This window comes from Scyliorhinus canicula, chromosome 1 (genome assembly GCF_902713615.1).
Source record: "Scyliorhinus canicula chromosome 1, sScyCan1.1, whole genome shotgun sequence".
Classification (NCBI taxonomy): domain Eukaryota; kingdom Metazoa; phylum Chordata; class Chondrichthyes; order Carcharhiniformes; family Scyliorhinidae; genus Scyliorhinus; species Scyliorhinus canicula.
The window spans coordinates 117,817,917-117,830,842 of record NC_052146.1 but is presented as its reverse complement, the minus strand read 5'-3'; the positions used below and the strand labels follow the sequence as shown (position 1 = coordinate 117,830,842).

At 47.1% G+C, this 12,926-nt stretch overlaps 1 protein-coding gene across 6 annotated transcripts in view; it reads right to left on the bottom strand.

Annotated features, from left to right (window-relative positions):
- LOC119966603 (platelet-activating factor acetylhydrolase 2, cytoplasmic-like) overlaps window positions 1-10,687 on the bottom strand; it is a 39,046-nt gene extending 28,359 nt beyond the window's left edge. For 3 of the 6 annotated variants that reach the window (XM_038798578.1, XM_038798624.1, XM_038798615.1), the window contains exons 1-2: window positions 9,896-10,223; window positions 4,198-4,319 (exon numbers count right to left, since the gene is read on the bottom strand). In XM_038798578.1, coding sequence (XP_038654506.1) covers window positions 4,198-4,287 — 90 coding nt within the window. In that variant the 5' untranslated portion in view covers window positions 4,288-4,319; window positions 9,896-10,223. The other 3 variants (XM_038798605.1, XM_038798587.1, XM_038798596.1) reach the window with 3 other exon arrangements.
- Window positions 10,688-12,926: the final 2,239 nt, after the last annotated feature.

The following is a 12,926-nucleotide window of genomic DNA, read 5'->3' as shown; positions in this document are numbered from 1 at the left end:
TCCCTACACCCATCAGCATTCCACTGGAACCATTCTCTCTGCAACACCCTGGTCTACTCCTCAATCACCACCACCTTGCCCCCTTCCTATGCAATCACACTAGGTGTAACACCTGCCTTTTTAACTCCCCTCCATCCTCACTGTCCAAGGCCCCACACACTTCTTTCAAGTGAAGCAGTGATTTACATTGTACGTCTTTCAGTTTAGCCTACTGTATTTGCTGCTCACAATGTTGTCTCCTCTACATTGGGGAGACAGGTGCAGATTAGGTGTCTGCCTTATGGAACACCTCCGCTCAGTCTGCAAGCATGTTCCCAAGCTTCCCGATGCCTCCTATTTTAATTCACGACCTGTGATTTACCTTGACCTGTGGCTGTGTTCCATTGATGCTCAATGGAAGCTCAAGACATAGTACTTCATCTTCCGCATCAGCAATTCACAGCCTTTTAGACTCAACATTGAGTTCAACAATTTCAAACCATGAACAATGGGCGAAATTCTCCCCCCCCCCCACGACGGGTGGGAGAATAGCGGGAGGGCCTTCCCGACTTTTTTGACGCCCTCCCGCTATTCTCCCCCCCCCCCCCCGCCGAAATCCCGACACGAATCGCTGCCGCCGTTTTTTTACGGCCGGCAGCGATTCACAGCTGTTAGAAGGGCCGAAGTCCCAGCCCTTTACGACCTTTTTACGAACGGCAAACACACCTGGTCCTGCCATTCGTAAAAACGTCGTGACCACCTGGAAAAAAATAACCATGGCACCGATTGGCACGGCAGTACCACGGCCGTGCCAAGGGTGCCATGGGCCCGCGATCGGTGCCCACCGATCGCGGGCAGCGGGCCCGATGCCCGCGCACTATTTGTCCTTCCGCCGCCCCGCAGTATCAATACGCGGGGCGGCTGAGGGGCAACCCGGACCGCGCATGCGCGGGTTTCGCGCAAAAACGCGATGACGTCACCCGCGCATGCGCGGGTGGAGTCTTCCCACCTGCGCATGCGCGGCTGACGTCATATGACGCGTCAGCCGGCGCTAAATCCGACAAGCGGGCTTAACGATTTTCGTTAAGCCCGACTTGTCGGGGCCTCCGACGTCGGGCTGCTAGCCCCGACGGGGGACCAGAATCGGTCCCCCGTCGGGAAGGGGCGCGATGCCGTAAAACCCGGGCGGGTTTTACGGCAGTTTGACGATTTCTCCCGTTTTGGGAGAATTTCGCCCTCTGTGTCCCATTTGATTCTGTTTTTTTTTGCCGGGTACTGATCTGAATCTTGTTTTCGTGTTTTTGCTTTCTGTCAGAGTTGTTTATTAGTCTGCCATTCATACCGACTCTGGACAAATGCTTTGTTTCTTTATGCATACATTATCATTTCCTTTGCATTTTATTTGATTATATCTTTATTATTTAATCTACTCTTTTGTTCTTCCTTCCTTCACCCTTTTTTTAACAGAATAGAACCCATTACATTTCTATCTTCCTTCATGACTGAAGAATCACATTTGATTGTCATCCATAGATGCTGCCAGACCTGCTGAGTATTTCTAGAACCATCTGTTTTTATTACAAGTAAAGTTCCTTCTGAACTACCTGATCAATCAAGAAACATACAACACACATTAGATACAGAGCAAAGCCCCTTTTACCCTTCCCAAAAATGCTTTACACTTTTCCAAACAATCCTTGGCAGGTAGAGCACAGATTAGATTAGATACAGAGTAAATCCCTCTACACTACCCTTCACATTCCCAGGCAGATACACCATGCGTTAGATACAGGAAGGAGCACAGTTTGAGTGTCGAGTCGAGGATCTTGTGGTACAGCCTGGGGGTAAAAGAAGTTGTGGATAAAGTCAAGCATGTCATCAAGTTTTGGTGAGTCAGCTCTACCCACAGGTATTATAAGAATGCTGCGTGAATCTCCTGACACAGCCCAGAAAACCACTCCAGTTCCTGTCAAATGGCGTTTTCAGCAAACTGCATGTTTCATTTCCCTCATCAAGTTTCCCTGCCAGCCCCAAGGTGCTGACTTGTCTATGAGCTTCAACTGCTTCCCTGTAACTTGATCATACCTCATGTGAAAATATAGGAAGCGACCATCAGCAGATCAACTCGCAAGGATCCACCCACTCCTTTTCACATGCTCTTTCCAGCAGGGTCCCTCAATAGTAATCAGAGTCCTTGGCTGATATCCCCATCCCTAACACAGGAAACTGAGACCAACTTTATGTCCCGATTGAATCATAGAAATGGACAATTCAATCCACTGAGTCCGTTCTATCACTCTGAAATAACTATTTACTCCCATTTCTCTTTCCAATTATTAATTCAGCTCATCAGAAAGTATTTTCTGATCTTTCATGTTATGCGATACAATCTAAATATATACCATCAGCAATGTTTTTAAAAAGCAACAGCTTTATTGACATTTCCTTCCACTTCTGAGCATTGTGTGTGTATCAGACCTTAGATGTCTTCCCTTTTTTCTACTTTTGGAAGTTTTCCATGTAGTTATGTTCCCTTTCTTTATTTCCCCTCAAATAAACTACTCCACTTTCCTCCCCATGAGAATGAGACTGTCACCCAGTTGAGATCTGGCAACTAGGAAGCCTCAGGAAACTGAAAGCAAGCCTAATAGAATTTACAGTGCAGAAGGAGGGCATTTGGCCCATCGAGTCTGCACCGGCTCTTGGAAAGAGCACCCTACCCAAGGTCAACACCTCCACATTATCCCCATAACCCAGTAACACAACCCAACACTAAGAGCAATTTTGGACAGTAAGGGCAATTTATCATGGCCAATCCACCTAACCTGCACATCTTTGGACTGTGGGAGGAAACCGGAGCACCCGGAGGAAACCCACGCACACACGGGGAGGATGTACAGACTCCGCACAGACAGTGACCCAAGCCAGAATCGAACCTGGGACCCTGGAGCTGTGAAGCAATTGTGCTATCCACAATGCTACCGTGCTGCCCCGACCTTCAGTTGGTCTATCCTGAGGTGTGGTGATCCTCAGGTTAAAATCACCACCAGTCAGCTGTCCCCTTTAAAGGGGAAAGCAGTTTATGGTTGCCTGGGACTATGGTGACTTTACCTTTATGGAAAACACATGAAACTCAGCAATTTCATTTACATAAAACGCAGAGTCATCAGCCAGCAGAAAATAACTTGTTCAAGCCAACCAAAATGGCCAAGATAACAAGCTTACAAACCTCAGAGCAACAAGATTGCAATCTGGTGTTTCATCCTCACTTGTTTCAAGACATGACTGCTGCAAACATTAGCTTTGTTGTTCCAGAAATATATTTGGGGAGGGGGTGGGTGTTCCCCTTGTTCACCGTATCTGCACTTTTCCTTAAGTTTACACAAGGCTTTTAAATAATCAGATGTCACCTACTTACATTCCTTCCTATTATCATAGTAATCAAATTGTAGACCAATAAAATTTATAAGCATTAAACAGCATTCTGTGCCTTCACATAAATAGTCTTTAAAAAAAAGTTAGGACATTCGTATTTCAGGTCAGTCATGATCTCTTGAATGGCAGAACAGGCTTGAGGAACTGAATAGGTTTGATGGGAAAAAAACATATCCATCAGTTCCTATATTCTTTGAGTGCAGAGATTAAAAAGAGTATACAGCTTATTCCAGGCCCCAATTTGACTACATCACTTGTGTTGGCTCCATACACCACCCTTACCCTCCCTGTACATCAACAGTCTTGAAAAGATTGTGTTTTTAATTTTTTTATTGTTTATAAAGCAGGAAGCAGAATTGGGTTAGTGGTTGCACCAACCAAAAACTGCATCCTTTTTTACTCCTCAGAAAGGACACATGGAAGCAAGTTCACTAGCGCTTGCTGGGCCTTCTGAATCCAACATACCATCCACATTGCTGAGATAGCCAAGTAGTGATGGCGGTGAAATCGGCCTCACTGAGCAACGAGAAAGGGGTGAGAAACTAAACCAGATATCTCATGGATTCTGGTCTGTTAATCAATTAGGTACAAGGAGGATACAAGAGGTGGCTCACCATCAACTTCTCAAGGACAATTAAGATTGGGCAATAAAGGCTGGCTTTCCCAGTGATGTCCACATCCCATAAATATAATATTTTGTAAAATTACGAGACAACAAAAACACAATTCCCTCAAAGGTTTGTTAAATATAATCTCCCACTGAAATACATAGATGCATCTTACCTGCTTTGTGTGATCCGCCATGATGTCTGTGCAGCCCACTTTATGGGGTCCTTTCGCAGGAGGCAGTTCTAGTGATTGCACCCCCCCCATGCTCCGTTGGACTACAGTGTCAGATCCACTATCTATAACACATGAATAAAAAATGTTTACTGTCTTGCCTGGTCATCAAGTGTTCTCAACTGAGCATTCCTGACTCAAAAAGCTAACCTTTATCCTATTCCATGTGCCTGCTGCAACATGTAATTTTGTCCTTGTACAGACACATATGCACACAGACAGATCCAGACACGCACAAACAGATCTTCCTTTTTGCCTCCTGGTTCTCTCCATCACTTCCCTCCCAGACATGCCTTTTTTCATTGATGATCAGGCCGCTGCTCCTCTACATCCTCCAAATTTTTGAATGCAACTCAAGAGCAACTCAAGATGGACCATAATTTATGCCACTCTTCCTCAGAGACTTTAATCTCTGCCTTTGGCAGACAATCCACAGTTTACTGTTTATCCACACGTATCATGTGTAACCTGCGAGTCGACACGACAAAGACCAATGGAATAGTCGGCTGTGGAAGAAATTAAGTGTAATCTCCCTCCAACATCCAGAACTCACCCACTCCGTCCAGTAGTGAGAACTGTGAGCAACCCGCCCCTTCCTAACCTAGTGATTCTGAAAAATGCAGCAACTCGAGCCTCAAAGATCACATAGCTTAATACCAACCAGGCACCAAACCTGGAGTGTGGGTTCAAAGGATTACTGGATAAAGCTGGCAAGCAAGAGTTTGAATACAATGGAATACATCTTCAGACCAATCGCCCATCTCAGGAAGCCCATTGCCCAGAAATTTTCAGGGTCAAGCCTCGCACTGAACACCCTAAATTTGATAGTTTCTTTGGTTCTCTATATTACAGCAAAAACACCGAATACATTCCCACAAACTAAGTTGTAGACCCACCAGTAAACTGGCAGAGAGAAGATTTTCAGCAAGTATGATTCACTCAGTTGACTGCGTTCACTGCTCTAACCACAATACCCAGTGAAACAAGCAGTCGCCAGGGACTCCTGATATTGCAAAAACACTCTTCTATATAAGAACATAAGAACTAGGAGCAGGAGTAGGCCATCTGGCCCCTCGAGCCTGCTCCACCATTCAATGAGATCATGGCTGATCTTTTGTGGACTCAGCTCCCCGAACACCATAACCCTTAATCCTTCAAAAAACTATCTTTACCGTAAAAACATGTAATGAAGGAGCCTCAACTGCTTCACTGGGCAAGGAATTCCATAGATTCACAACCCTTTGGGTGAAGACGTTCCTCCTAAACTCAGTCCTAAATCTACTTCCCCTTATTTTGAGGCTATGCTCCCTAGTTCTGCTTTCACCCGCCAGTGGAAACAACCTGCCCGCATCTATCCTATCTATTCCCTTCATAAATTTATATGTTTCTATAAGATCCCCCCTCATCTTTCTAAATTCCAACGAATACAGTCCCAGTCTACTCAACCTCTCCTCGTAATCCAACCCCTTCAGCTCTGGGATTAACCTAGTGAATCTCCTCTGCACACCCTCCAGTGCCAGTACGTCCTTTCTCAAGTAAGGAGACGAAAACTGAACACAATACTCCAGGTGTGGCCTCACTAACACCTTATACAATTGCAGCATAACCTCCCTAGTCTTAAACGGTATCCCTCTAGCAATGAAGGACAACATTCCATTTGCCTTCTTAATCACCTGTTGCAGCTGTAAACCAACTTTCTGTGACTCATGCACTAGCACACCCAGGTCTCTCTGCACAGCAGCATGCTTTAATATTTTATCGTTTAAATAATAATCCCGTTTTCTGTTATTCCTACCAAAATGGATAACCTCACATTTGTCAACATTGTATTCCATCTGCCAGACCCTAGCCCATTCACTTAACCTATCCAAATCCCTCTGCAGACTTCCAGTATCCTCTGCACTTTTCACTTTACCACTCACCTTAGTGTCATCTGCAAACTTGGACACTTGGTCCCCAACTCCAAATCATCTATGTAAATTGTGAACAATTGTGGGCCCAACACGGATCCCTGAGGGACACCACTAGCTGCTGATTGCCAACCAGAGAAACACCGATTAATCCCCACTCTTTGCTTTCTATTAATTAACCAATCCTCTATGCCATGCATCTTTATCTTATGCAGCAACCTTTTGTGTGGCACCTTGTCAAAGGCTTTCTGGAAATCCAGGTATACCACATCCATTGGTTCCCCGTTATCTACTGCACTGGTAATGTCCTCAAAAAATTCCACTAAATTTGTTAGGCATGACCTTTATGAACCCATGCTGCATCTGCCCAATGGGACAATTTCTATCCAGATGCCTCGCTATTTCTTCCTTGATGATAGATTCCAGCATCTTCCCTACTACTGAAGTTAAGCTCACTGGCCTATAATTTCCCGCTCTCTGCCTACCTCCTTTTTTAAACAGTGGTGTCAGGTTTGCTAATTTCCAATCCACCGGGACCAACCCAGAGTCTAGTGAATTTTGGTAAATCATCACTAGTGCATCTGCAATTTCCCTAGCCATCTCTTTTAGCACTCTGGGGTGCATTCCATCAGGGCCAGGAGACTTGTCTACCTTTAGCCCCATTAGCTTGCCCATCACTACCTCCTTAGTGATAACAATCCTCACAAGGTCCTCACCTGTCATAACCTCATTTCTATCAGTCACTGGCATGTTATTTGTGTCTTCCACTGTGAAGACCGACCCAAAAAACCTGTTCAGTTCCTCAGCCATTTCCTCATCTCCCATGATTAAAACTCCCTTCTCATCCTCTAAAGGACCAATATTTACCTTAACCACTCTTTTTTGTTTTATATATTTGTAAAAACTTTTACTGTCTGTTTTTATATTCTGAGCAAGTTTATTCTCATACTCTATCTTACTCTTCTTTATAGCTTTTTTAGTAGCTTTCTGTTGCCCCCTAAAGATTTCCCAGTCCTCTAGTCTCCCACCAATCTTTGCGACTTTGTATGCTTTTTCCTTCAATTTGATACTCTCCCTTATTTCCTTAGAAATCCATGGTCGATTTTCCCTCTTTCTACCGTCCTTCCTTTTTGTCGGTATAAACCTTTGCTGAGCACTGTGAAAAATCGCTTGGAAGGTTCTCCGCTGTTCCTCAACTGTTCCACCATAAAGTCTTTGCTCCCAGTCTACCTTAGCTAGTTCTTCTCTCATCCCATTGTAATCTCCTTTGTTTAAACACAAAACACTAGTATTTGATTTTACCTTCTCACCCTCCATCTGTATTTTAAATTCCACCATATTGTGATCGCTCCTTCTGAGAGGATCCCTAACTATGAGGTCATGAATCAATCCTGTCTCATTACACAGGACAAGATCTAGGACCGCTTGTTCCCTCGTAGGTTCCATTACATACTGTTCTAGGAAACTATCGCGGATACATTCTATAAACTGCTCCTCAAGGTTGCCTTGACAGACCTGGTTAAACCAATTGACATGTAGATTAAAATCCCCCATGATAACTGGGGCCTCACGGTAGCATGGTGGTTAGCATCAATGCTTCACAGCTCCAGGGTCCCAGGTTCGATTCCCGGCTGGGTCACTGTCTGTGTGGAGTCTGCACGTCTGCACGTCCTCCCCGTGTGCGCGTGGGTTTCCTCCGGGTGCTCCGGTTTCCTCCCACAGTCCAAAGATGTGCGGGTTAGGTGGATTGGCCATGATAAATTGCCCATAGTGTAAGGTTAATGGGGGGATTGTTGGGTTACGGGTTACGTGGGTTTAAGTGGGGTGATCATTGCTCGGCACAACATCGAGGGCCGAAGGGCCTGTTCTGTGCTGTACTGTTCTATGTTCTATAACTGTTGTATCATTTCTACATGCATCAGTTATTTCTTTGTTTATTGCCTGCCCCACCATAACGTTACTATTTGGTGGCCGATAGACTACACCTATCAGTGACTTTTTCGCCTTACTATTCCTGATTTCCACCAAAATGGATTCAACCTTATCCTCTATAGCACCAATGTCATCCCTTACTATTGCCCGGATGTCATCCTTAAATAACAGAGCTACACCACCTCCCTTACCATCCACTCTGTCCTTCCGAATAGTTTGATACCCTTGGTTATTTAACTCCCAGTCGTGACCATCCTTTAACCATGTTTCAGTAATGGCCACTAAATCATAGTCATTCACGATGATTTGCGCCATCAACTCATTTACTTTATTCCGAATACTACGAGCATTCAACTAAAGTACTCTTATGTTGGTTTTTTTTAACCTCTGTTTTGAATCTTAACATCTCCAGTTTTATTCCTTTTAGTATTACTGGGCCTATTCACTGAGCTCCCCTCAGTCACTGTACCTTGTACTGTCGCCCTTTTTGATTTTTGACTATGTCTTCTCTGCCTTGCACTTTCCCCCTTACTTCCTTTTGCATCTGTCCCTGTTTTACTACCTTCCCACTTCCTGCATCGGTTCCCACCCCCCTGCCACCTTAGTTTAAACCCTCCCCAACAGCTCTAGCAAACACTAGGGCATCGGTTCCAGTCCCAGTTCCAGTCCTGCCCAGGTGCAGACCGTCCGGTTTGTACTGGTCCCACCTCCCCCAGAACCGGTCCCAATGCCCCAGGAATTTGAATCCCTCCCTCTTGCACCATCTCTCAAGCCACGCATTCATCCTATCTATCCTGACATTCCTACTCTGACTAGCTCGTGGCACTGGTAGCAATCCTGAGATTACTACCTTTGAGGTCCTACTTTTTAGTTTAACTCCTAACTCCCTGAATTCAGCTTGTAGGACCTCATCCCGTTTTTTACCTATATCGTTGGTGCCTATGTGCACCACGACAGCTGGCTGTTCACCCTCCTCCCCCAGAATGTCCTGCAGCCGCTCCGAGACATCCTTGTACAAATAGTACAAATATATTCATGACTTTTTTTAAGCGAAGATTAATAATAAGGGATACAAGTGTGGGGATGAACCAGCTTCTCACACTTTCATTCTCTTTTTAAAAAAGAGAAACCATAATCACAATAGTTCAAGATGTAATATTCCTGCAACACAAAGAGACGTCTTCAAAGTAAATAACAATTGTGCTTAAAAGCAATCAACGGCGATAAAGAAAAAAATGGCCAATACTTAGAACTATTTATTTGAGTAGAGGATAAAGCAACAAAGGTCAGGCTGGTGGACTGTCCTTATGTTCCTCACAGAATTTAGTGTAGAAGGAGGCCATTCGGCCCGTTGAGTCTACACCAGCCCTTGAAAGAGTACCCTACCCAAGCAACCCCACCAGTCCACCTAACCCGCACATCTGTCGGAGGAAACCGGAACACCCGGAGGAAACCCACGCAGACACGGGTAGAACGTGCAGACTCCGCACAGACAGTGACCCAAGCCGGGAATTGAACCTGGGACCCTGGAGCTGTGAAGCAACAGTGCTAACTACTGTGCTACCACGCTGTCCCCAAACTTCTCTGCGCACTACACTTGTGTTTGGGCTGCACTGGAGCAGCGTCAATGTTGAACACAAGTCAGTAAAACAAATATTTTGGGGTTTGGATTCACAGACACACGGCAGAATCCTGGTCACAACTGGCAAAATATACGCTTAGATGGTAACTCTTGCTGCAAAGCTTTTGGGCGAATTCCGCCATTCTCCCGATCCGGGAAAGTGGATATGCTCCCTTACCTCCCCACTCTTGCCTTTCAAGCTTCTCTCCTCTCCTCCCCACAATGGTCTCTTCAGTTCTTGCAAACAACCAAAGAATTTTTGATCAAATATATTCTTCCTGAAGTCACTATCCCTTCAGGGCACAAAATAGCATTGTTCTCAAATATGTGCGACGCATTTACATTAGGTTGAGTTTGTGACAGTCCCCCTTGAAAGGAGAAAGTAAGTTTCCTCGAACTCCGGAAAACTTCAGGCAGCTTTCCCCAGAATCAACTTTTTGGAAGTAGTTGCTAGGAAACCCTCTCCTCTCCCCTCCTGCCCTGTTGGTGTTGACGCTGCAGCCCGAACCAACCTGCAGCCTGCCTGGTGTCAGTGCCCCCGCAGAAAGCGCTCTGTCTGTCACAACAGCCTGGGCTCTGCCTCGCTCCGGACTGAGCCTGGCCTCCCCACGCGGAGCACGCCGGGCGTTGTAGTTTCCAATCACCGCCTCGTTTCTGCCTCTGCGGACATTGGACTACTGATCCCATAGTGCATTGCGTCTCCTCCGAGCCCCCCCTTCTCCCACCGAGGGGAAAGGAGCGTAACAGCGCCCTCCATAGCCAATCTTACGAGAACTGCCTTCTTCCTAATTCTTGCATTTTTGCACTTTAAAGTTTGTTGTTTCAGGGATATAAAAACGCAATTAACATTATAAAAGGCGTTCAGGAGGTGAACAATGTAACATCACGTAGAATGTACAGCGCCAGAGACAGTGCAACTGGTTCATGCACTCATTGTTTAAGCTAGATTACCTTCCTTTCAGCTTTCTTGGTCTAACGCTGACAGCTGAACGTTTTAAAAATGATCTATGGTCGATCATTAGCAGACGAGAGCTCTTTTGCCAACTGGCCATACCAAGGATCAGGCTCCCACTCTATCCCCATTAACCAGTATCCCTACCTAACCTGGATGTGGAGATGCCGGCGTTGGACTGGGGTGAGCACAGTAAGAAGTCTTACAACACCAGGTTAAAGTCCAACAGGTTTGTTTCAAACACCAGCTTTCGGAGCACTGCTCCTTCCTCAGGTGAATGAAGAGATATGTTCCAGAAACATATATATAGACAGTCAAACAGGTACCTCTCCATTCACCTGAGGAAGGAGCAGTGCTCCGTGTGGTGAATGTAACTCCGTAATTCACACTATTGTAGATACATGAGACCATGCATTTGTAAGCACAGTTGCGTTGCCCGACCACTAGGGGGAGTAGCGCTGGGAATGGAGTTTGTACAGGGCTCCACCCTTGGCTCCGCCCATGACTCCTCCCCCTGGACTGCTGTATAAGTGCCAATGCTCAGAGCCAGTCGTTCAGTTCATCGAGAGTTCAACGCGGAACAGGCTGGCTCTGGTGTAAGTAGATTAAAACCACTGTTCATATCTTAAAGCACATGTCTAGTGAATTGATGGTTCCATCAATTTAATCTACTTAAGAAACAGTCAGGATCAATCATGGAATCAGCCCTCAAGTCTGAGCGACTGGAACTCGACCCGCAGGATGCAGAGGCAAAATAAATTTTCTCTCATTGGCTGCGGTGTTTTAAAGCCTACCTGGCGGAAGCAAGCACAGCCGAAACAATGGTGGAGCAGAAAATGAGCCTACTGCACGCGGGTGAGCCACAGAATCTCTACTCAACTAAACTGTGCCGGTTCGTATACTGAAGCCCTAGCGTTACTCGACAAAATGTATGTGAGGCCTGTTAATGAAGTCTATGCACGACACGTGTTCACTACTCGCCGCCAGCGGCCTACGGAATCGCTCGCAGAATTCCTGAGAGAGCTTAAAACTTTATCTAGTGACTGTAATTACCAGGCGGTTACCGCGGCAGAACATAGAGAACTTGCTGTACGCGATGCCTTTGTTGCGGGCCTTAGGTCAAATTACGTGCGCCAGCGACTGCTGGAAAAGGGGGCCCTAAATCTTGAAGCGACTGTTGAACTTGCTACAACTATGGAGGTCTCCTTCCGCAGCCTCACCTCGTTCCCGCGGACCCCGCGACCCCGTCATGGGCCCCCGACCAGCGACTCCCCCAGGCCTGCGCCGTGCGGCCGCCCAGCCACAATGCTGCCCCAGCCTGCCACTTTTGCGGCCAGAATCAGCACTCGTGGCACCACTGCCCGGCCCGCAGTGCGATCCGCAGCAGCTGCGGGCGAAAAGGACACTATGCCAGAGTGTGCCTGGCGAAGAAAGCCCCAGCCTCTAACCCTCCCACGGCTCAAAGCACTCGTTCCCTGAATTCACAGGCCCGCAGGCCCCGAAATGTTGCAGCCTCTATGCCGACTCCGCCCCCACCCGACATGTGCGACTCATGGGGGCGGCCATCTTGGCAATCCTCCTCCATGCGGCCGGCCATGTGCGACTCATGGGGGCGGCCATCTTGGCAATCCTCCTCCATGCGGCCGGCCATGTGCGACTCATGGGGGCAGCCATCTTGGCAATCCTCCTCCATGCGGCCGGCCATGTTTGACTCATGGGGGCGGCCATCTTGGGATCCATCCCCTTCAAACTCTGAAACTCACCTCGACGACTATGAACTCAGAGGGCAGTCATCATGGGGCCACTCCAGTACAGCTGATCGAGCCGCCGACGACCCGCAACTCAGCGCAGTCACTCTGGACCAATCGCACCTGAAGCATCTGCGAAACCCGATGACAGAGGTCCAAATCAACGGGTACAGCACGCCATGCCTTTCCGACTCCGGGAGTACTGAGAGCTTCATACACCCAGATCTGGTAAGACGCTGTTCGCTCCCCGTTTTCCCCGTGCGGCAAACTATCTCTCTCGCTTCAGGCTCCCACTCTGTCCCGATCCAGGGGCGCACCGCCGCCACACTCACAATCCGAGGAGCTAGCTACTCAAAATTTCAACTCCACGTCTTGCCCGAACTCTGCGCGCCACTCTTATTAGGCCTAGATTTTCAATGTAACCTTAAGAGTCTCACCCTCAGCTTCGGCGGGCCCCTGCCCCCACTCACTATCTGCAGCCTCGCCACGCTGCGAATCTCCCCCCCCCT